A 24,081-nucleotide genomic window follows, 5' to 3' on the forward strand; every position below is an offset into this window, starting at 1 on the left:
GGGATGAGCAGGAGCCTTCATCGAGACCTATGAGGATGATTGGCTGCTTGGGTGTGATTTTTAGCTCCTGCCTTTAGGAAGGTCAACGTGGTGTGATAGCGGTGATGCTGCCAGGGGTGTTGCACCTCAACCCAATAAAAGCTGTAGGTTCTCCCAAGCCATGTGACCTTGATTATCTCTCCTTCTTATAGAATCATGGAATCATTTGGTTGGAAAAGACCTTTGAGATCATCTAATCCAACCATACCTGTCCAGCACCTCATTCACCCATCTTTTAAACCCCTCCAGGGATGGGGACTCCACCACCTCCCTTTGCAGCCTCTGCCAGTGTCTGAGAACCCTTTCAGTGAAGAAATTTTTCCTAATGTCCAATCTGAACCTGCCCTGGTGCAACTTCAGGCCATTCCCTCTCGTCCTGTCACTTGGGAGAAGAGACCAACACCCACTCGGTACCCCCAGTGGTCTGTGAGTCCGTGCAGGGAGGTGCAGGACTGCAGTCCCTGCTTCACTGGGGAACGGGTATGGAGAAGGGGCAAAACCTTCCTGAGGCCGCACCAGGGCGACAGCGAGGCAGAGACAGAGACCACACTGGCACTTAGAGAGTCCCCAGATGGGGACATTAAGAAGGTTCCTTTCCCTGCAGGGAAGCCCCTGCTCCCTGCTTCTTCCTTTGACGGAAGAGCTCCTTTCCATCAACGTAGTGGGGTGATGGAACTTTCTTTGTCTTGAGCTTGGTCCTAAGAGGGGACGCTGGTGGCAGAGCTGGGTGCAGAGTAGGGACTGGAACACTGCAATGGGTCCATTTATTCCCTAAGACGGAGCAGAAGGACAGCAGGCAGGGAGGCTGCCAGGGGTCTGTGCTGAGGGAACAGCCCAGGGCATGGGGGAACTGGGGCTTGTCGTGACTCTGATGAGGTTTCTGGTGTTGCTCTGCTCTGCTCTCACCTGCAGGAACCGCTCCAGGTCCTCTGGGGACCTGGACATCAGCTTGACAGCCACAAGCAAAGATGCTCAGGTTGGAATTGGCTGGGATGGATCAGCCTCGCGGGGCTGCACGGGGTGGGTGTGAGCTGCCCACCTTCCCTGTGGGGCAGCAGGCGCTGTCCCGGGGCCCACACCTGTGGGAAGCAGTGTCTGGGGGGTTCTGCACTGCTCCATTGTAGGTGTTGATGTGGAGAGGAGCGCAGCAGCCAGGAGAAGCAGGAGGTTTCGAACATCTCTACCTGCTCCGACTGTGCTGGTGCTGAGAATTGCAGTGCCCTTGCCTGGATGCTGAGGTTTGGGGCATCCTAGCAAGATGGGAAGTGACCGATGGATCAAAACTAGTGGCTCAAGCCAGGATAGAACTTGGGCTAGTGGCCAGCCAGCTCTCTGCATCCCTCTTCCACTCTGGAAGTGGAAAAGCAGTTCAGGAGGCAGCCAGACATGTCCTTGTGCATGGAGCTGGCTGGTCCTGGCTCTGCCCAGGCGTCTCAGAGCAAAACCCCTGGCACTGCTTCCTGGGGGCTCCTGGGGTCCCCGGGGATGAATTACTATAGAATCAAAGAATCACAAAAAGGAAGGGACCTCAAAGCCCGTCCCGTACTACCCCCTGCCATGGGCAGGGACACCTCCCACTGGATCAGGTTGCTCAAAGCTTGATCCAACCTGGCCTTGAACACCTTCAGGGATGGGGCAGCCACTACTTTTCTGGGCAACCTGGGCCAGGGCCTTCCCACTCTCATCATGAAGAATTTCTTCCTCATGCCAAGTCTAAATCTTCGTCCTTCCAATTTAAAGCCATTCTCCTTTGTTCTACCAGTACACGCTCTTGTAAAGAGTCTTTCCCAGCTTTTCTGGAGCCCCTTTCAGTTCTGGAAGCTGTTCTAAGGTCTCCCCAGAGCCTTCTCTTCACCGCAACTCCAACTCCTGCAGCCTGTCCATGGATGGCAGGTGCTCCAGCTCTCCAGTCATCTCCTTAGCCTCCTCTGGACCTGTTCCAATAGTCCTATCTCCTTCTTATGTTGAGGGTTCCAAAACTGGACATGATACTCCAGGTGCTGTCCCGCAGGAGCAGAGCAGAGGGGCAGAATCCCCTCCCTCGCTCTGCTGGCCACGCTGCGTTTGATGCAGCCCAGGACACAGTTGTCCGTCTGGGCTGCAAGTGCACATTGCTGGCTCACGTTGATCTTCTAATTCATCAGCACCCCAATTTCTCCCTGTCCTCAGAGATGTGCTGAGGTTGCCCGAGTGCTGGGTGCAGGCAGGGCCACCACCACCTTCCATGTGCCAGGTGCTCGCGTTCCCTCTGCTCCGGGCTGTCCAGCCAGCGCACACCGGAGAGAGCAAGCCAGGTCACCCTGAGCGCACGCTGCCCGCCCCGCTGCAGCCGCCTCGGATTAGGAGACTGTGCGGATTTAGTCTCTGTTCCTGCTCCAATAAAGGGTCCTCGGTGCCGCGGCACGGGCAGCGTGCAGACGCAGCAAACTGGGTCAGCGCAAAGGGACTCGGTGGCAGCGCCTGCACCCACGATCCCGCCGGGCGCCCAGGGCTACCTCTGCTCCCTGCACTGTGCCGAGGGATGCGATCTGGGTGGGCAGCAGATGGGGAATTGCCCTGAGCTCCCGCTGGCTCCCGCTGCCCCTGCGTGGGCAGGGGGGCTCTGCGTCCGCACCCGGCAGCCCCCGGCGCCCACCGTGATGCTTGCCCGTGGGGCTGTGCTGGTTGCCCTCGAGGGAGATGAGGGCTCGGCATGAACACGGGGAGCAAACCCAAAGGTGCTCACCTGCCCAATGGGATTAATCCCAGCATGTGCATGTACCAGGTAAGCGGGGCGCGCTGGGTCTCTTCCCCAGGGCACTGCGTGGGGTCATTCCACGCACCCGTCGCACGCTCTTCCTCCTCCTCGGTGAACCCTTTTGCCAAGGAGCTTACGGCAACGTGTCAGACCCCATTGGGATGGGATCCAAGGTGGATTACTTGAAGAAACCCTTTGGGACAGGGCTTGGCATCCAGGATCCTCCGTGAGGCTGACAGCCCTTCCTTTGCATCACCGATGAGTCAGGGAGAGGGCTGTGGGGAGGATTTCTTGCCTGGGGAGGGTTGGATGGATGGAGCCTGGGGACGTGGCATTTGCATCATTTCAGGGCATAGTGGCAGATGCTACTGTGTCAGCAAGGATTCCAGCCAGCAGAGCCGGACAGGGAATGTGTGTCTGGCACCAGCCCATGCGTGGGGCAGGGAGGGAATGTGTCCAGGGCAAGAGTGTGTTTGTTTGGGGCAAACCCTGCATGGAGCAGGCAGGAGTGTGTTTGGGGCAAAACCCTGCATGGAGCAGGCAGAGATGCTCCAAGGATGCTCCTTCCCGTACCTCCCATTCTGCCTTGCCTGTGTGGGGCTTGGTTGCCACATGGCCAAGCTGCCTCCCCCCTAATCCATGGGGACATCCCTCAGCCCCCAAAAGGCCGAACTCCAGGGCAATTTCCTGGGGAGCCTAAGCTGCTTTAATGCTTCTTACATGATTTATTTATTCATATGGGAGTGCTGAATGCGACTTAATCGGTCTGAAAGCTCTCAGCTCCAATCCCTCTGCTTTCCCTGCTTGCTCTGGGGCGTGCGGCTCAGCACCGGGCCCTGGCCAGGGTTTGGGTGCTCTCAGCAGCCCCCGGAGCCCTGACACAGCTGCCAGCTCCCTCCTGCCTAGCCAACTCGGCTCAGCACCCCCCAGCTCTCCTGGGTGTTGGTGCCACTCGAGGATGGGTTGTGCAGTGCTCCAGGTCACAGAATCATGGAATCACTAGGCTGGAAAAGACCTGTGAGATCATTAAGCCCAACCGTACCTGTCCACTACTAAACCAGATCCCTGCGCACCTCATCCACCCATCTTTTAAACCCCTCCAGGGATGGGGACTCCACCACCTCCCCGGCCAGCCTCTGCCAGTCGGTGAAGACATTTTTTCTGATGCCCAATCTGAACCTGTCCTGGTGCAAGTTGACCATTCCCTCTCTCCTATCACCTGTCACTTGGGAGAAGAGCCCAGCACCCACCTTTCTACAACCTCCTCTCAGGCAGTTGTAGACAATGATGAGGTCTCCCCTCAGCCTCCTCTTCTCCAGGCTAAACAACTCCAGGTCCCTCAGCTACTCCTCATAACCCTTGTTCTCCAGCCCCTCCACCAGCTTCATTGCTCTTCTCTGGACACGCTCCAGCCCCTCAATGTCCTTGTAGTGAGGGACCCAAAACTGAACCCAGGATTTGAGTTGCGGCCTCACCAGTGCTGGGAACAGGGGGGATGCTCCGTGCCCTGTTCCTGCTGGCCGTGCCATTTCTAATACATGCCAGGATGCTGTGGAACAGGCCTTATGAGGAGCAGCTAAGAGAGCTGGGGTTGTTTAGCCTGGAGAAGAGGAGGCTGAGGGGTGACCTCATTGCTCTCTCCAACTCCCTGAAAGGAGGTTGTAGAGAGGAGGGTGCTGGCCTCTTCTTCCAAGTGACAGGGGACAGGACAAGGGGCAATGGCCTCAAGCTCCGCCAGGGGAGGTTTAGGCTAGACGTTAGGAAAAAATTCTTTACAGAAAGGGTCATTGGGCAGTGGCAGAGGCTGCCCAGGGAGGTGGTTGAGTCACCTTCCCTGGAGGTGTTTAAGGCACGGGTGGACGAGGTGCTGAGGGACATGGTTTAGTGTTTGATAGGAACGGTTGGACTCGATGATCTGGTGGGTCTCTTCCAACCTGGTTATTCTGTGATTCTGTGATTCTGTGACCTTCTTGGCCACCTAGGCCACTGCTGCCTCATGTTCAGTCACTGTCAACCAGCACCCCCAGGTCCTTTTCCACCAGGCAGCTTCCAGTCACTCTTCCCCAAGCCTGGAGCTGGACGGGGTTCTTGTGTCCCAAGTGCAGGACTCAGCACTTGGCCTGGTTGAACCTCATCCTTTTGGCTGCAGCCCATCTGGTGTTTCCAGATGCATTCTGGAGTGGGGTCCTGCAAGGGATGGCACTGCTCCCTACCCTGCCAGGGCATGGGGTTTGGCAGGATTCCGTGTCTCCAGCTCTGTCAGGAGGAGAGCAGTTGCTGAAGGCTACTGATGCTGTGGAATCCTCCAGCAGTTCTTCCATCCAGGCCCCGCTCTACTGCACCTTCGCCACTTCTTGAGGTTTCCTGGAGACCTGAGACCTGGGCCTTTGGGGGTGGACAGGCTCCCAAAGACTTCCTGAGCTCCTTGGAGGTCCCTGAGGAGCTAGGAAAGCTCCTCGCATCAAATGACCCCTGATTCCTCCAGTTTTACTTAAAAAGCTCGCAAAAAGCAGCGTGAAAATGGGAACCATGGCATCCCCAAGTGAGGGGAAAGCACCACTGTGTGAGACCTTTAAAGTGTCTCGAGACTTTGGGGAAGGATGGAGGGATCTGGCGGCTCAACCTTGAGCCATTGGAGCTGGTCGCAATCCAACAAGAACAGGGCACTGAGACATTGGATTCCTGCTTGCTTGACTGCACGATGCTCCTCCATGTGGGTGGGAGTACATGCTGTGACCACGTGTTGAGGTGAGAAGACACAATTCCCCATGGGAGGTCCCTGCAAAGCCACAGTGCTGTGGCCAACAGATCCAGGCTGTGCCATTGCTTTGCTTGGTGCCAAGGGTGGGTGATGGTTGAGAACCTGGGTTGACCTGGCAGGGTTTAATCTTCATAATCCCATGCTGCACACTGCTGGGGTTGTGTTTATCCCCTCGACTGTAACTTGGGCTGCTCCTGGGACAGCAAGGAGAAACTGAGGGGATGGGTCTGCCAACTCCTAGAGCAGACAGATGGATGGAGTGGGCTCCATCCCTCACATGCTCACTCAGCAGTGCTGATTTCCCAGCTCCGGCATCCCTGCCACATCACCCTCCAGCACACACCTGGCCCATCAGGAGCAATCACATCAATTAGGGGCTCTAAAATGCCATTCATCTCACAGCTGGAGCCAGTTTGTTCCCAAGGCTTTGATGTGTTTGAGTGGCAGCCGCGCTCCTGCCATGAATGGGGAATTTTACTCAATTTGGTACAATCTTATTGCGTCTTTGTGCTGCAGACGGCACAGGGAAAGGCAGAAGATGGCTCTGGGCGGAGGACTTCTCTGTTTCAGCTTTTTCATGCTATGAGCCTTCTCCTTGAGCTTCCTAAAGCTCTCATTGCTTTCTCAGCTGTCTCCATGTAGCTGGTTTCTGGCCTCCCTACAGCTCTTACCTCTGCCTTCTCCAAGGATGCAGTCAAGGGGAAGACCCTGAACCCTGAACGTGCCCGGATCTGACCAAAGAGTGGAGTCCCAAGCCACAGTGCCCCATTTCAATACCTTGTGTGATGCTCCAGGTCTCTCTTCCTGCTCTGACAGTGAAAATTGCACCCGTCCACCCTGTTCCCTCCTCCTCCACGGCTTGGGGCTGAGCCCAGCCAGTCACGCTTTGGGTGGCTTGGTTTTAATCCAAATTAGCCACTTCCCACACTGCTGGGCTTCCCTCAGGGCTCCTGAGGACTCCCAGGGCTGTGTCTCATCATCCATGCTTTGATTGAAGATCAGGAACCTCTCCTTCACTTTCTAATCCATTTATAGGTGTCTCTGCTTAGTCCAAGATATTATTGGAGCTGGGTCAGGTGCCTCTGCAGCTCCTGGAAGGGTCCTGTCCATGGCCAGGGCAGACGAAAATCACTCAGATCCTCTTTATCCCCACTTCACTGGGACTTGGGGCGATGGCAGAGCTGTGTAGCTGTGCTCCGTGGTGTGACCCTGCAGCTGGGGCCTGGGGAGAGTTTGTCCTCATGGTCCCTGACCTTGCCTAGTGTCGTCTGGTGGCCCCAAAGCAAGGTGGCCCTGCTAGGGCATATGGCTGGGGCTGATGGAGGTAGCTCCAGGCTGGGGCTGGATGGATTTATTCCTATATTTTTATTCCCAAAGCATCAAAGTCAGTCTTGCAAGTGCACCCAGCCCCTGTGTGCTCAGTTAACCCCTACTGCTCTCCCGTCTCGCTGCAGGCATCTTGCTATTTTTGGTGGCTAAAGCTCTCGTTTTGCAGCCTTTCCCCAAGGAAGGACACGTATCGCGGGCTCTTTTATTTCCCATGGGATTCTCCAGGCCTGGCAGCCTCGCCGGGGGGGCCAGCACGGGATCTGCCCAGCCCTTCCTGGCGAGGTGGAAGGCTCGGAGAGGAGCACCCCAATGGGGTGGGGGCAGTGGGGGCTTCATGCTGTGCCTGAAAGTGGAGCCATCACCGTGCTTTGCCCTGCTGACCCGTGGATTGCATCGGGCTGGCCAGAGTGGGGGCTGCCTGTCCCTTTCCACCGGATTTTCTCTCTCTTTTAATCTCCTGGCCTTTCGCGATGAAAGCCTGATTGCGAGTGCAATCTGTACAGTTTGGCCAGCCTGGCAATGCGGGGTGCAGAGGGCTGAGCGCTGCCCATCCCTGTCCCCAGCCTGACATCCCCCTTCCCGGGCTGCCTCCGATGCCTTGTCTCATTCCATTCCGTGCTGAATGTAGCCCTGTTCACTCCACCAGGGAGAACACAGCCCCGGCTTCCCTGACGGCCACGGGGCAGAGCAGGAGGTTTCCATCCACCCTTTGCAGCTCTGGGGATGTTGGATCCACAGGGTCCACGCCCCAACAATTGAAAGAGTCCATCACCCGTATTGTTTGGGCTGCTGAAAGACCTCCCTGAGTCCAGCACAGCTGTGAGGATACTTTTGCTGAACTCCTTCGTAGAATCATAGAATCATAGAATCACTTGGTTGGAAAAGACATTTGAGATCAAGTCCAACCATAACTGAGCACCTCCTCTGCCCATCTTTTAAACCCCTCCAGGGATGGGGACTCCACCACCTCCCTGGGTCTATCGAGGGGTGAGGGGAGCGAGATCTTCCTAAATCTGAAGCAGCCAGCAGTGTGTGGGCGGCTGATCTGGTACCTATAGCTCCCACTCTCGCATGCTTTCCACTCCCTGGCATTCCCGGCCCTGGCGTAATCCATGGGGATGCTCCTGGGCTGCTCGCTCCTGCACACAGCACTTGCATAACCCAGCGGTGCGTATGCACATGCGTGAGCCGCTGGGCGGCACCGAGCCGTAATCCCCACTGGCCGGGAGAGCACAGCTCTGGGAGAGGCTTGGCTGGAGCAGCGATCTCCCAGAGAAGCTGCTCTGCAGTGGGGTTCCCTGTGCTTTGGGGGGGCTCTGAGATGACGCAAGAGCAAGTGTGGGGTGGTGCCTGGGAATGGCAGGGGTTAATGATGGGGGTTTTGGGTGCTGTGACCCATTTGAGGGATGGAGGTGATGCCAGGGTAGAACTGGTCCCTGGAGAAGCAATGGGGCAGGAGTGGGGCTGGAAAGGAACTGGGGGCTTGGGCCCTAGGACGTAGTTGGGGTGAGGATGTTGGGTGAAGCTGCCCTGAGGTGTGGTGATGGGCAGAGAACTGACTTCACTGCTGTGATTGCTCGTCCTCCACATACTCCGGTCCTGTCATGTGATGGGGTCTCAGCATAGAATCATGGAATGGTTTGGGTTGGAAGGGACCTCAAAGCCCATCCAGTTCCACCTCCTGCCATGGGCAGGGTCACCTCCCACTGGATCAGGGGCTCCCAGCCCCATCCAACCTGGCCTTGGACACCTCCAGGGATTGGGCAGCCACTTCTGCTCTGGGCAACCTGGGCCAGGGCCTCCTCACCCTCACAGGGAAACATTTCTCCCTAAGATCTTATGTCAACCTCCCCTCTTTCAGATGAAAACCGTTCCACCTCATCCTATCCCTACACTCCCTGATCAAGAGTCCCTCCCCAGCTTTCCTGGAGCCCCTTTCAGCACTGGAAGCTGCTCTAAGGTCTCTGTGGAGCCTTCTCTTCTCCAGGCTGAAGAAGCCCAACTCTCTCAGCCTGTCCTCATACAGGAGGTGCTCCAGCCCTCGGATCATCTCCATGGCTGGACTCAGTCCAGCATCCCCAGTGACACCTCTGTGCCCACCAACCCAGGCTGAAAACCACACTGGGGGAGCGGTTTGAGATGGGAAGAGAGAAAGAAAATCCAATTGGGACAAACAGATTATAAAGCTCTGGATTTCTTGGCTGGATGTCATCTTTTGCAAGACGTTTTGCTTTGAGCTGAGCAGAGCATTTGATTCAACCTGAGCTTAAATATTTTGCTTCAGTTTGAAGGGGATTTTATTTATTTAACTTGAAAATTGAGTGCAAGAGAATTTCATGCTGTAAAACCGCTCTCAGCCCCCAGTTCAAATTTGGTTTGTTAATGCTCAATCAAATCATTCTCAGCTTCTTCTGAAACCTTTTTCCTTTTTAAGTTTTTCTCAACAGCCCTGTGAAACTGGTATAAATTCATGAAGCATGCCCACATTTGCATTTTTCACCCTAAAAATCCCAGCTGCAATGTGTGACTTATTCCTGGCACCGCTTGGCAACTGAAAGAACAACTGGGAGCAATAAGAGAGGTCTCCTGGGCTACACTTGGTGCCTTGGTTTCATTTTTTAAGGGAAAATGAACTCTCCTACATCCTAAGAATTTCGCAGTGTGTTTTCTGTCCTGTCCAACACAATCACAAGTGTGATTGTGCTTTTTCTGAGGAGCCCATCCCATCTTAAAGGATGTGCTGGCTTTGCAGCTCTGTTTCAGCGTCGCTCTGGGCACGGCTCTTCATGGAACCATGGAATCATGAAGTCGTTAATGTTGGAAAAGACCAACCATCAGCCCAGCCCCACTGAGCCCACTAAACCGTGTCCCAGAGTGCCGTGGCCACACAGTTTTTGAACCCCTCCAGGGATGGAGACTCCTCCACTGCCCTGGGCAGCCTCTGCCAGGGCTTCACCACTCTGTCATGGGAAAAAAATTTCCCAATATCCAATATAAACTTACCCTGGTGCAACTTGAGGCCGTTTCCTTTTGTCCCATCCCTTGTCACTTGGGAGAAGAGCCCAGCACTCACCCCACCACATCCTCCTTTCACGAGCTGCAGAGAGTGATGAGGTCTCCCCTCAGCCTCCACTTCTCCAGACTAAACAGCCCCAGGTCCCTCAGCTGCTCTGAGAACGCTTGTTCTCCAGCCGTTCCCCAGCTCTGCTCCCATTCTCTGGACATTCTCCAGCCCCTCAATATCCTTCTTAGAGTGAGGGACCCAAAACTGAACCCAGTATTTGAGGTGCGCCCTCACCAATGCCGAGACCAGAAGGATGATCCATTCCCTACTCCTGCTGGCCACACCGTGGCTGATCCAAGCCAGGATGCTGTTGGCCTTCTTGGCAATCTGGGCCACTGCTGGCTTATGTTCAGCCACTGTCAACCAGCACCCCCAGGTCCTTTTCATCTGGACAGCTTTCCAGTTGCTCTTCCCCAAGCCTGAAGCACTGCATGGAGTTGTTGTGACCAAAGTGCAGGACCTGGCACTTGGCCTTGTTGAAAATCATCCTGTTGGCCTCAGCCCATGGATCCAGCCTGTCCAGATCCCCCTGCAGAGCCTCCCTGCCCACCAGCAGATCGACACTCCTGCCCAATTTGGTGTTGTGTGCAAACTGACTGGGGAAACACTCGATCCCCTCATCCAGATCATGGATAGAGATATTGAACAAGACTGGCCCCAACACTGAGCCCTGGGGACACTGCTCCTGACCGGCTGCTTTCCTTGCTGCTGTTGGTGAACAGAGCAAGGACTGCTGGCTCCATCTCCTGGTGTGCCCCATCTCTCTCTGCTGGGATTTGGGGCTTGAGGGTGCCTCATAAGAAGCTTGGATGGTGCCTCCCGTGCTGGACTGGGGCATATTTCACTCTGCTTTGGAAGGAGATTTTGGATGATGGCAGGTCCTGAGGCCATGGCAAAGACTGGCTTGGAGCCAGGGCACCCATCCTGGCTGGCTGTGGCAGTGAGTTTTAGCCTGACGGGTTGCTCCAAGGTGTGTGCTCTGCTGGCTGCATCCAGGGGATAGTGGAGGTGGGAGCATGCTGGTGGCCATGGCTGGGATGCTTTAAATGCCATCAAGCACCTCTGAAGTTGTAGAGCAGCTTCTTGTTTCATTGGACATCAAGCCAAATGGAAAAGTTTTGGGATGCTGCATTCTCTGGTCTCCAAAGCATTTAAGTAAACCAGGAATAGATCATCTCTAAGTCTGGCTGTGCTTCTCCACCAATTTCTCAGTGTTGCCCTTGGTGTCCCCATCTCTCACTGGTTGGGTTCAGATGGGAAGTGTTGGAGATCCTGGGAGTGGGGCTGGGATGCTGGCTCCATCTCCATCCTGTGCTCCCTGCTCACGGCTGTGCCTGGATTTCTGCAGGAGTTTGCAACGCTGACACGGGAGCTCAGCGCATGCCGGGAGCAACTCCTGGAGAGGGAAGAGGAGATCTCGGAGCTGAAAGCCGAGCGCAATAACACCCGGGTAAGCATGTAAAACCTGCTCTCTGGCTTTCAGTCCCCATGGACATGGGACCCCACAGGCTGCTGAGCCGATACCGGCTTCACCAGCCCTTGGGGTGGCGAGAGCCTCATGCTTGCCCTCTTGCAGCTCTTGCTGGAGCACCTGGAGTGCCTGGTGTCGAGGCATGAGCGGTCCCTGAGGATGACCGTGGTCAAGCGTCAGGCCCAGTCACCGTCCGGGGTTTCCAGTGAGGTCGAGGTGCTCAAGGCGCTCAAGTCACTCTTTGAGCATCACAAGGCGCTAGATGAAAAGGTGAGACAGGCTGCTGGGACCTCTTCCCTGGTGCACTCCATGAGCATCTCTGGCTCAGAATTGACCTTCTCCCAGCCCTCCCACCGGATGCCATTCTTCATTAAGCTGAGTGATGACACAGGGTCCCTCAGGAGGAAGGTCTTGGGTATCCGAAAGCTGCAGAGCTGGTGGGGCTGCTGGGTGGATGCTGTGGGTTTGAAGCTGTCAGGGATGGGAATCTTGCTTCCCTGGGTCACTCTTGTGGTGAGCGCTGGCATTTGGCCACCATGGTTCAGTCTATGTTACAACTCCTATTGTTCCTCCCGATTCCTTTACCTTGAGCAGCTCCTTGCTCTGCTGAAAAACATCTTCAAGCTACCCTAGCCATGGTTCTCCTGCAACAATCAGTTTTGTCCAGGGTGTTCCTCTCCAATGTGCTTTTGCTCTCCCAGAAAAAAGGGTTGGAGCATCCCTGAACCTATGTCCTGGATGTGAATCCACTTGAGCCTGGCTCTCAGGTGGACAAATGGGGCTGGGAGTTTGCCTGGGCACCCTCGTCACAGATAAATAATGGCATTCTCTCTTATCTTCTGTGGCCACAGGTCAGGGAACGCCTGCGAGCAGCTTTGGAGCGAGTGGCAACCTTGGAGGAGCAGCTGGTGGACGCCCATCGGCAGGTAAGAGGTGTTTGGCAGTCTGGGTCCTTGCTGGAGTGCCGGAGGGGCTGGGACTGCTCCATGTTATGGTTTTGAATTCACATTGAATTTGCTGAAATACCCCTCTCAAACGATGGTGCAGGTTGGAGAAGCAGCTTTTGGACATTTTTAAAAATAAAGGCTAAAATTCCTGTTTACATGAAACCTTGCCTGGATTTAAGAAAACCTTGTAAATATTGTGAAACTTTTTGTCTCCCAGGCAAGGTTCCCTGTGTTGTTTTGCAGTCTGATGCTCATTATGCTGACAAAAGCAACTTGAACTCCAATCAGTTGAGGGGGCTGAGAGTGACTTTGCTTTCTGGCTCTTCCCCTGCCTCAGCAGAGACCCAAACTTCGCTGCTCCGAGCACCCCCTCCTTGCATCCCCCATTCCCTTCCCTGCTCGGGCCCTGGCCCGGGGACTTCTCTGTCCCCAACACTTATCTCTGTTCATCTTGGAGATGGTGAAGCAGGCTTTCCTTCCTGAAGTTTGTGCTCAGCCACCACTGCCAAAAGGGAAGAGACACCGTTATAACCCCTGCCCAGCCAAATTTTGCTCCTCTTTCCAGTTCCCAGGATGTATAGAATCATGGAATCATTAAGGTTGGAAAAGACTTCTAAGCTCATCCAGTCCAACCGTCAGCCCAATGACACTGTACCTACTAAACCATGTCATGAAGAGCCATGGCCACACAGTTTTTTAACTCCTCCAGGGATGGAGACTCCACCACTGCCCTGGGCAGCCTCTGCTAGGTTTTCATCAATCCGTCAGGGAAGGAATGTTTCCCAGTATCCAATATAAACCACCCCTGGTGCAACTCGAGGCCATTTCCTCGTCCCATCCCTTGTCACTTGGGAGAAGAGCCCAGCACCCACCTCACCACAACCTGCTTTCTGGCAGCTGCAGAGAGCGATGAGGTCTCCCCTCAGCCTCCTCTTCTCCAGGCTAAACCACCCCAGGTATTTCAGCCACTCCCAGAACCCCTGGGCTCCAGACCCTTCCCCAGCTCTGTTCCCATTCTCTGGACGTTCTCTAGCCCCTCAATGTCCTTCTTGGAGTGAGGGTCCCAGTGTCTCACCATCCTTCTCCAGGCTCAGCGGGGAGGCCATGCCCAGCATTTGGTCACCTTGCAGGTACTGTTCCCCATCCTCCCCCTGCTCCTGCTGGCTGGGTCTGTGCTGGTTTTGGAGGCTCTCTGGCTGCAATCTATTGAAACTGAGTGGTGCAGTTGCCACACCAGAAGGACGGGATGTCATCCAGAGGGACCTGGACAGGCTGGAGAAGTGGGGCTGTGAGATCCTCATGAGGTTCAACAAGGGCAAGTTCCTACACCTGGGTCGGGGCAATCTGTGGTTTCAGTACACGATGGGGAAAGATGTGTTTGAGAGCAGCCCTGAGGAGAAGGACTTGGGGTGCAATGTACGCTCGCAGCCCAGAAACAAACCATATTCTGGGCTGCATCAAAAGAAGCGTGGCCAGCAGGGCAAGGAAGGTGATTCTGCTCCCCTACTCCTCTCTGTGAGAACTCATCTGGAGTGTTGTGTCCAGTTCTGGAATCCTCAGCATAAGAAGGAGTTAAGAGGAAGCTGTTGGAACGAGTCCAGAGGAGGCTACAAAGATGATCCAAGGGCTGGAGCACCTCCCATATGAGGGCAGGCTGAGGGAGTTGGGCTTGTTCAGCCTGGAGAAGAGAAGGCTCTGAGGAAACCTTATAGTGACCTTCCAGTACCCAAAGGGGCTACAGAAAGCTGGGGAGGGACTTTTTACAAAGGCATGGAGTGACAGGACTAGGGCTAATGGCTTTAAACTGGAGAGGGGCAGATTTAGACTAGGCATAAGGAGGAATTTCTTCCCAATGAAGGTGGGGAGGCCCTGGCCCAGGTTGCCCAGGGAAGTGGTGGATGCCCCGTCCCTGAAGGTGTTCAAGGCCAGGTTGAATGGGGCCTTGAATACCCTGGTCCAGTGAGAGGTGTCCCTGCCCATCGCAGGGGGATTGGAACTGAATGATCTTTAAGGTCCCTTCCAACCCAAACTATTCTGTGATTCTATTCTATGATTCTATGAAATGAGTTAGAAATGGAGTATGAAATGAGTTAGGAGGGATGCAGGGCTCCAGTCACCAAGTGCTTACCAGAAAAACATGACTCTCTGCACACCTGTAGTGAGCACTGCCCTGTCCATGCAAGCTGGGAAGGCTTTCCCCTTCCACAGCATCCCTGCTTCCCCTCTCTTCTTCACCTTGTCCCTCCAGTTCCTCCCCATCCCTAGACTCCAGCTGTATGTGACACCAGAGCGAGCCAGCAGGTGGCTGCTTGCAGACCTGGATGCACCAGCCCTGGCCTCACCCACACCCAGACTCGTTGGTCTCATCTCCTTTCTGTCATTAATTAAGCCCTGTTGTCATGCAGGTGGCAGCTCTGCAGCAAGGTGCCACGCGGGAGGCCCCAGCCGGAGAGCGGGACGAGAGGGAGCCAAAGGAGCCAGCACAGAAGCTTCCCTGGAAGGTGAGCACCCCAGAAACCCCTGCTCTGACCATGCTCGCTGAGGCTGTTGTTTCTCCAACCCCCTTGTTACTCACTCCAGGGGGCTGAAAGCTTTTTCCCCTCTCCCCTTGCTCCAACCTTGTGGGAAAAGCCCTTCTTGGTGGATACAGGGCATTCCTGAGCGGAAGGGAATTTGTGCTCCCGCTCGGATGCTCCTAGGGGCTCTAGGAAACCCTCAGCCATCCTATTTCTACCTTGCTCATGAGAAGCCATGCCCTGACTAGCAGTGATGTTGATGGGGGGGTCCCAGAGTCCTGTGTGTCCGCTCCCCACCCCCTCACTGGGTCCCAGTTCCCCCTTTGGGTGGCTGCAGGCAGTGCCAGCCCGTGCTTTGGGCAGCCCTACATCTGCCTCCCTCTCTGCTGCCTTGCAGCGGCTCTCCAACGGCTCCGTCCACCCGGATGATGAGGCAGGGCGGGTGGTGGAGCTGCAGGAGCTCCTGGAGAAGCAGAATTTCGAAGTGGTCCAGGCCAAGGAGCGCATCTCTGCGTTGGCTGCCAGTGTCGCCGAGCTGGAAGAGGATTTGGGCACCGCCAGGAAGGATCTTATCAAATCGGAAGAGATGAGCAGCAAGTACCAGAGGGACCTCCGGGAGGTTAGACACTGCCCTCTCATGCTGCCAAGCCTGTTGCAGTTGCAGAAACATTCACAGCAGCTTCCATGTGCTCTGGGCTGGGAAGGGATTGTAATCCATGTGTGCAGAGTGAAGGCCAGTGTTCCCCAAAAGAGGCCTTTGGGAGGTTGTCCTCAGGTCCATCAGCAGGACTTCCCTGCGGTTATAAGCAGACACCAAGGTACCCAGGTGCTGCACACCCGGAGCAGTGAGTTGGGTCCATGCTAGAAGTTTTTTCTGTGATTGCCTGACTCTCCCTTTATTCATCTCCAGCTCTGCTGTCCCTCATTCCCTTGCAGAGCAGGGTTTTCATTGCATGCTTAGTCTCGGGGTTGTCTCACAGGAGCTGGGGGGTCCAGCTGGTGGTCACTGGTTAGCATGTGACAGCCCTATCGCTTCCCCAGGCACTGGCTCAGAAAGAGGACATGGAGGAGAGGATCACTACACTGGAGAAACGCTATCTGGCAGCCCAGCGAGAAGCCACCTCCATCCATGACCTCAACGACAAGCTGGAAAGCGAGTTGGCCAACAAGGAGTCCCTGCACCGCCAGGTACCGAAGCTCAGACCCAAAGACTCCTCACCACCCCGGGGACCTGGGGAGGGAGAAGCAAGTGCTGGGGATGGGACAGGAAGGTAAGTCTTGATGCCAGGCACTCATCCTGCCCTGTCCCTCAGTGTGAGGAGAAAGCCCGGCATCTGCAGGAGCTGCTAGAGCTGGCGGAGCAGAAGCTGCAGCAGACGATGCGGAAGGCGGAGACGCTGCCCGAGGTGGAAGCGGAGCTGGCCCAGCGCATTGCTGCCCTCACCAAGGCAAGTGAGCGAGGTGCTCTGAGACAGCTGGAACAGGGGAACCAGACAGAATTCCTCTAAGGAAGAGGCAGGTTTGGCCGACCCCTCCAGTGATGGAGCCCCTGGCAGGCTCAAGGAACCCTGCTGTCATTCTCAAACCCTGAGCTTTGCTGCCCTCTGCCTCCTCCATGGCTGCAGGGACAATGCAGAGTTTCTAAAGCTTCCAGTATGTCCTGCACACATGCAGTTTGCTCACTTTCCACAGCTCCTTTCTCCAAGGCAAAAATGGCTTTCTTGGTGTGGGTGATCTTTGACTTGTGTTTGGATCATAGAATCGTGGAATGGTTTGAGTTGGAAGGCACCTGCCCTCATGGGCAGGAACATTTCCCACTGAACTCCAATCCCTATCCAGACTGGCCTGGAAAATGTCCAGGGATGGGGCAGTCACGACTTGTCTGTGCAAAATGAGGAGGAGGAAGAGAAAGAACTCAGGCTGGATCTGGGAAGGTGCAGGCCTGGAGGAAGGTGCGGAAGCAGCCAGCTCTCCCCTTCCTGAGTGCTGGCATAGGTCCCAAGTTGCTCAAAGAGCCCCTTCACCTCCCCTCACCTTGCTGACAGGGCTGGATTGGGCTCACAGCACGCAGTGAGCTGTAGTGGGAATTCAGGTAGCCTCCCGGGGAAGGTTGCAGATGCAGGGGTGGAAGAGGACCTACATGGTTTTAGGGGGTGTCTTCCAAGAGGGCTGCTCTGCTTTTCCCAGGCAGAAGAGAGGCATGGGAGCATCGAGGAGCACCTCCGGCAGCTGGAGAGCCAGCTAGAGGAGAAGAACCAGGAGCTGGCCAGGGTAAGTGCTGCTTAGCCTGAACCAAGGATTCCTTGTGGGTCCTGATCTTCACCCTTTTGGTGAAGACATTTTTCCTGATGTCCAATCTGAACCTGCCCTGGTGCAACTTGAGGCCATTCCCTCTCATCCTTTTACCTGTCCCTTGGGAGGAGAGACCAACACCCACCTCACTACAACCTCCTTTCTGGGAGATGCAGAGAGTGCTGAGATCTCTCCTCAGCCTCCTCTTCTCCCCCCGATCCCTCACCTGCTCCTCAGAGGACTTGTTCTCCAGCCCCTTCCCCAGCATGAAGGGTGGGCTCGCTAGTATCTCTGAAGCAGGATGGGAGTAGGCGCCTGGCTAATACTTCCCCATCCAGGATCTCTTCAGCTAGAGCCACCTAGGAGCTCCTGACACTCTGCTATGTTTTTTCCCCCTCTCCCAGGCATCCAAGTCTTGCTCTTAGCGTGCATTATCTAATCCTCTCCAAGCATCACCTCCTGCGGAAAGCTTGGATGCCAAACGCAGCGTGGAGGAGGAAGTTCCAGGCATTCTTTTCCCCAGCTTGGGTCAGCAGCAGGGCAAGACAGATGGGTGCCGAGAGCGAAGGAAGCTCCCCCTCAAAAAGAAAGGGATGTGGCCAGTGTGTCACGGGACACAGTGGCTGGGATGTCCATGCAGGAGGTTGTGATGCCATTTTGTGAGTTGCCTAGATGGCATTACTGGTCATTTTGGCCTAGGGCAGAGATTTGGAGAGACCTTTGCAAACCCAGAGCATCAGCAGCCTTTGGGGTGTGGATCGTGCCCCCAGTGTGGCTGCCCCTGGCGGTTGTGGAGGTGAAGGTCTCTTGAGGAGCAGACAGGCAGCATCTCTTTGGATTCTGTCCTCTTTCCTCTTTGTCACTGGCTGTGAAATGGCAGAGACCAGCAGAGCCACATCATAGGGTCCAATCTGTGCTCGAAGGGGTTGATTTGTCCCCAAAAGCTGAGCCTGCTGGCTCAGCTCTGTCCCCACCAGCAGGCACGGGCTGGCAGGGGGGCACTGAGCCCCTCATGGCACGAGGAGCAGATCCTCTGGATCCCACGTAGCCACTCACTGTTTGCCGTTGCAGGCCCGCCAACGGGAGAAGATGAATGAGGAGCACAACAAGCGGCTCTCGGACACTGTGGATCGACTGCTGAGTGAGTCCAACGAGCGGCTGCAGCTGCACCTCAAGGAAAGGATGGCAGCCTTGGAGGAGAAGGTAGAAGCTGGAGAGCAGTGGGGTGTCTGGGGAGCTGGGAAGAGGGCTGAGGGGTATGCAGCCCTCCAGCATGGAGCTTCACCCATACAAAGTGCAGGGGTCTGGAAGTACCTCTGTAGGGATGGAGAAATGGGCACATGCAGGATGCCAGCTGGGTGCTGGGGCTGGTGGGAGTGCAGGGAAGCGTGCTCTGCATCTCACCCTCGCCTTCAGCTGGCCCTTGCCCTGTAAGACTCACTCCCCATGACCTTTCAGCTCCAACAGCAGCAGGATTTGTCCTGCTTCATTCCTTCACTTCCCTGTATCTCTTCTGGCGCAGCCTCGATTTGAGCCTGCGCCTGGCTGTCGGAGCAAAACCCATCTGCATTTTGCAGAAGAAAATGCAGCCTTCGTCCACTCCCAGCTGTCCATCCCATACATGTGGTGTCTTAAAACCTTCCTGTCTTCCAAACCTGGGCTGATCTGCCTTCTCCAAGCCAAGGCAGAGTCCATGAGCAGCCTACCAGCTCCCACCCTGCTCCTCCTGGGGAACTGGGTGGCGGGCATTGCTGCTGCGTGCAATTGCCTGGGAGAACAGGCATCTCCAAGCAAGGATCAACCTCACAGTGCCAGCAGGAGGTCAGACCTTGAGGATCCACCTCTGTTTAGGTTCTGCAGGGACCAGGGTCCCCTTAGTGAGTCAGAGCACAGAAGGGTTGTGAGCCCCAGGTGATGCCTCCAGGACTGGGTCTGCCTGTCCTGCATCTCCTCTGCCCAAGCAGCTCCAGCTGTGCCAGCGTGGCCAGTCGTTCAGTGGAGAGGTCTGAGTGGCTCTGGATAAAGAGCAGGACCCAGCACAGGGGACTGAGTCCAAATTCCCACCCCAGCCAGCAACATGGCCCAGAGCGGTGTCACCTTGCAAAGGGACATCGTCTGCTCCCCAGCCTGGTTCTTACCTCGAGTTTCTCCAGGTGTTCCACAGGCAACAACAATCCTGTTGGGCAGCTATCACCTCCTAAAATAGAGATCACTGACCTCCCACTAGATCGGGCAGTTACAAACACATCTTTTCCCCCTACACATTCCCTAGTTTAGCCGTAGGGGACGTTTTCGTCCTCGATCCAGCTGCTCAAGAAGCTCATCTCCTCTCAGACACAATTCCTAATATTCAAGCCCTGCTCATCAAATCCCTAATTGCCGCTTACCCACCATGGATGTGTCCCAGCCCTGGGGTGGGGCAGGAGTTGAGCTGTGGCAGCCGGGCTTGAGGCGCAGAAGGCTTGCAGAGAAGACCAGCTTGCAGGCATGTTGGTGAGGAACAGATCAGGGAGCTGTCGTGGGACTGAAAATGCCAGCGGATAAACTCTGTAAGACTCATTTTGGAGCTTTAGACAGCAGGCACTATTTATCAGGCCTGGGCTGCATGTGGGAGTGATCTCCATCAGTCATGCAGCGAGACAAGAGCTGGGGACAGAATATATGTATATTTTACATGCATGAGTATAAAGTCTCCCAGAAATCTTATGCATATTCTATTACTTTCCAAGGTCTAATTTTAATGTTATTATGAATTTCACAACAGTTAAAACTCTTGCTGATTTGGAGCTGGCTCTTGTTCTGCCTGACCTTGCATTTGAGAAAGGGAATACTGCAAACAGAGGTGATTACAGAAGAAGACACCTCTGTTTGGCATAGATCACGCTGAACACAAGACCTTATCATCTCCAAAGAATGGACAGTGTCTGGGAAAACACTGTTGGAAAGAAACCATGCTCTCAGAGGGACATTCTGTCTGTCTTTCAAAGAACACAATTACTTAGATGAAACTTTACTCTACTTTAGCTTAAATCAGAATATTCCACTTTTTGTAACAGGAACTTCTTGTATCAGTTGCCCTCTGTCCTGCCAGGTGTCTGTTGCACCATCCACACCACAATCCGTGCTGGCCATTCCCAGGAGCCTGCACGGCTGTTTTCTAAACGATCTCTCTTTTTTCTTTCCTGTTTTTGTTCCCTTTTCTTTTGTTTGATTTTTTTCAAAGAACACATTGTTACAAGAGCTGGAAAATACCCAAAAGCAGATAGAGGAACACCAGCACGACAAGGTAAATGCTGCTGCAGGGAGCCTGCCCTAGTGACTGCGCTTCCTTGCTCCTAATCTCTGGCTTGTAGCGGTTGCGCCTCCCCAGATGCCCCAGTTTCAGAGGAGCTGGGATCCCAAAGTGCCCAGCAGCAGGAGGCCACAAACTAACTCAGGCAGTGGCTGGATTGAAGCTGCCACCCACCTCCCCGGAGACCCCTGGTTTGGTTCCCAAACTGGCATGTTCAGTCCCATCTCTGTATTTCTATCACGCTCATCCATCCGTGACCCCTGCTGAGGACAGCAGTGAGGCCAGGGTCGCTTCACCTGTGTCCCTAGAGGAGGTTTTAACCCAGTGCTCCTTGGTGCAGCCCAGCTGCAAGGGCCAGCGCTGCCTGAGGCCTTCTGGACCCCCTCACTCAAACTGGGGCAAAGATCTCATCCATGCCCAGCTTCCAGAAGGCCCTGGAGGTCTCTGCACCTCCCCTGCTCTCAGAAGAAGCATCTAGGAAGGGTCTGTAACAGGAGTCCACATTGGGCTGTTCTAGAGAGCTGGAGGGTTGCAGCTTTTTGAAGCAATGGGAGCTTTTGGGATGTGCTCCGTGTCTCCTGCATGTTTGGGGGGATCAGGGGGGCTGCTTTCCCCCTTGCCCAGGCTCTTTGCTCTCACGGGGGCTCCCTGCCTGCAGCGAGGATGTGCAGGCACTGCTTGTGCTTCCCAGCCAGGGCTGCTCAGCTCGGGGCAGAGCTCTGAGACTCGCGTGATGCTGCCTGCATGTTGCCCACCCTGGCTCGACCTGTTTACCCACAGGACTGGATCCTGCTGTGCCTTGAGGATCCCACCTCCCCTGCCTCTCTGGCTGCACACAGCCTCTCCCTGCACATCTCCCTCAGGACTGCACGGCCACGTAGTGCAGGCACAGCTTCCCAATGAGCTTGGGGCTGGAAGCAGGAGGGACTGGACCAGTGTCAGATTTGGCCAGCAGGTCCCTCACTACCAGCCCTTTGCAAAGACAAGTGCACGTGTGTGATCCAGAGCAAAACCTGAGCCTCCTAGTGGCACCAATCGTCCTTCATCTCAAACCAGCATCACGTCGAGCATGCCCGTGTCTGTCTGACCTGTGATTCCTCCTCCCTTCATGGCATCGTCATCCACTGTCACCTGCATGAGCTGTTTCTTTACCCACGTGGCAAAGGTGCTTTGAACCTGGGATGGGGATTTTTAAAGGGAATATAAACCTGGAAATAGCTAAGGATGCAGATTGCCTCAAACCTGGCTGCTCTTCAGAGCCAAACCAACCCCTGCCCATCACTTGTCTTGCCTTGAACAGCGACGGTTGTCTGATGAGATCGACAAACTGAGGTTGGAGGTCGATCAGCTCAAGACCAGAAGTGGGACATTCGTGGAGAGCGTGCATGCAAGGTAAGAGCTGCCTGCCAGACTGCACGCACCCCACTTGCATCCTGCACCTCTGGCTTTGGGGGCAAGGTCCTACACCCGGGGCGGGGCAGTCCCAAGCACAAATCCAGGCTGTGTGGAAAATGATTTGAGAGCAGCCCTGATGAGAAGGACTTGGGTTGCTGGGAGATGAGGAGCTCAGCAGGAGCCAGCAACGTGCACTCATAGCCCAGAAACCAACCGTGTCCTGGGCTGCATCCAAAGCCATGGGACCAGCAGGGCAAGGGAGGGGATTCTGCCCCTCTGCTCCACTCTGGTGAGACCCACCTGGAGCCCTATGTCCAGTTTTGGAGTCCTGAGCACAGGAAAGACATGGATCCAGAGGGACCATGGGGATGGTCTGAGGGCTGGAGCACCTCCCGTATGAGGACAAGCTGAGAGAGTTGGGGTTGTTCAGCTTGGAGAAGAGAAGGCTCCACAGAGACCTTAGAGCAGCTTCAAGTACTGAAAGGGGCTCCAGGAGAGCTGGGGGAGGGACTCTTCATCAGGAAGTGCAGGGGTAGGATGAAGGGGAACGGTTTTCAGCTGAAAGAGAGGAGATTGAGATGAGATCTTAGGGAGAAATGTTTCCCTGTGAGGGTGAGGAGGCCCTGGCCCAGGTTGCCCAGAGCAGCGGTGGCTGCTCCATCCCTGGAGGGGTTCAAGGCCAGGTTGGATGGGGCTTGGAGCCCCTGATCCAGTGGGAGGTGTCCCTGCCCGGGGCAGGGAGTGAGACCGGATGGGTTTTGAGGTCTCTTCCAACCCAAATCATTCCATGATTCTGTGATTCTTTTTTGCTTTTAAGGCCCCAGAATGTTGTTGGCCTCAGGCATTTATGGTCTCACCAAGCCTCAGTTTCATGGCAGCAGGGTCAGCTCTGGCTGTGCTGTTCTCACCATGGATTTGTCCTGGGGTGGGACGCAGAATGTTGATAGTATCCCAACCCAGCTGAATGGCCCAAAATTTGCTCTTCTAGGGATGTAAAAAAACACCGGGCATTGTTTCTTTATCTGCACAGAGGTCTTAGGGCTTATGTCCCTGTGAAAACTTGATCTCACCAAATGCCTTTTTCCCTCTGTCGTCCTGGGAATGAGCTGGTAAGGAAGGAGCAACCTCTTCTATGATGACACCCATTGGCACAGACTCCAATATAGTCCTCAGCTCTGCCACGGTGCTTTTGAGGTGTTGCAGGCAAAGGAGAATGGACTGAATAGTTCTCACACTCCTCGATACCATGGTCCTCCTGCACCCTTTCATTTAAAGTCATGGGAGATGGGGAAGTCCCAGCTCAGAGCACCAGTAGGCAACGTGAGTTCGTTGGGTCTCAGCCTCTGGCACCAGCCTGGGGTGCCAGCACTACCACGAGAAACCAGGGGGTTAGAAAAGGAGGGTGCTGGCCTGGTGTGGACCCCACTGTGTCACTGCACCTGCCTGGGAGACCATGTCCTCTCGTGAGCACTCGCCGCATGGGTTAGAGCCAGCATGGGCTCGCTGGGGGTTACCACCAGTGGGGGAATTCACCTCTCAGGAAGTCTGGACAAGATGGAAAGGAACCAGGGCAACCAGCTTCAAACCTGCCAGCAGCTGTGGCAGAGAGGAGAAGGCCTGGTGGCCCCATATCCATTGTTGAGAAAAGAAATGGGGGAGCAAGCAAGAGTTTGTGAGGATGAAGGATTGCCAACTTCTGGAAGAGTGTCTAGAGCATGTGTGGGACCTCCTTGTACGGGTCCGTAACAACAGGATGGGTGATTTGTATTTTTTTATTCATTCGTTGGAGGGAAATTCAGCAGAAAATTTGAGTTACAGCTGCTTGTCAGCAGCTCCACATCTTAAAACCCCTTGAAACGTGGGCTGTGCCTTCATCTGCAGACACCAAGCTGATAGGAAGCTGAGCTGCTCATGTTAGCAGTTCCATCTGAGTGTGTTGGAAGCTGGGGTGAGGAGCCCAGGCCTGTATCTGCACTGGAGACCAGGTCCACCATGGTGGAAAACCTCTGCTCTGGAAAAGTCTTACAAACATCTTGTGTCTCCTGTGGTGATGCACATTGGGGATAACCACCTTGGGGTTCAGGAAAACCCTTTTCTCAGCTGTGTGGCTGAGCCTTCAGGGCAAGGAGGAGCAACCAGGCAATGGGGAGGTACGCAATGAGTACCACGAGTGGCAAAAGGTGACCTTGTGTCCAACAGCAGCCACTGTGTTCTCTGCCCAACATGGGCACTTGTGCT

General features: G+C 55.1%; 1 protein-coding gene across 4 annotated transcripts in view; it reads left to right on the forward strand.

Annotated features, from left to right (window-relative positions):
- The window catches only part of PPFIA4 (PTPRF interacting protein alpha 4), a 73,407-nt gene that overhangs the window by 33,733 nt on the left and 15,593 nt on the right, over positions 1 to 24,081 (forward strand). For 2 of the 4 annotated variants that reach the window (XM_069875622.1, XM_069875623.1), the window contains exons 3-13: positions 11,279 to 11,380; positions 11,507 to 11,671; positions 12,253 to 12,327; positions 14,754 to 14,849; positions 15,262 to 15,483; positions 15,906 to 16,052; positions 16,178 to 16,316; positions 17,056 to 17,135; positions 18,228 to 18,359; positions 20,380 to 20,442; positions 21,749 to 21,840. In XM_069875622.1, the coding sequence (XP_069731723.1) occupies positions 11,279 to 11,380; positions 11,507 to 11,671; positions 12,253 to 12,327; positions 14,754 to 14,849; positions 15,262 to 15,483; positions 15,906 to 16,052; positions 16,178 to 16,316; positions 17,056 to 17,135; positions 18,228 to 18,359; positions 20,380 to 20,442; positions 21,749 to 21,840 (1,313 nt within the window). Of the gene's footprint in view, positions 1 to 2,672; positions 2,804 to 11,278; positions 11,381 to 11,506; positions 11,672 to 12,252; positions 12,328 to 14,753; positions 14,850 to 15,261; positions 15,484 to 15,905; positions 16,053 to 16,177; positions 16,317 to 17,055; positions 17,136 to 18,227; positions 18,360 to 20,379; positions 20,443 to 21,748; positions 21,841 to 24,081 lie in introns of those variants that run through there. The other 2 variants (XM_069875625.1, XM_069875624.1) reach the window with 2 other exon arrangements.

Source organism: Phaenicophaeus curvirostris, chromosome 24 (genome assembly GCF_032191515.1).
Source record: "Phaenicophaeus curvirostris isolate KB17595 chromosome 24, BPBGC_Pcur_1.0, whole genome shotgun sequence".
In the NCBI taxonomy this organism is placed as follows: domain Eukaryota; kingdom Metazoa; phylum Chordata; class Aves; order Cuculiformes; family Cuculidae; genus Phaenicophaeus; species Phaenicophaeus curvirostris.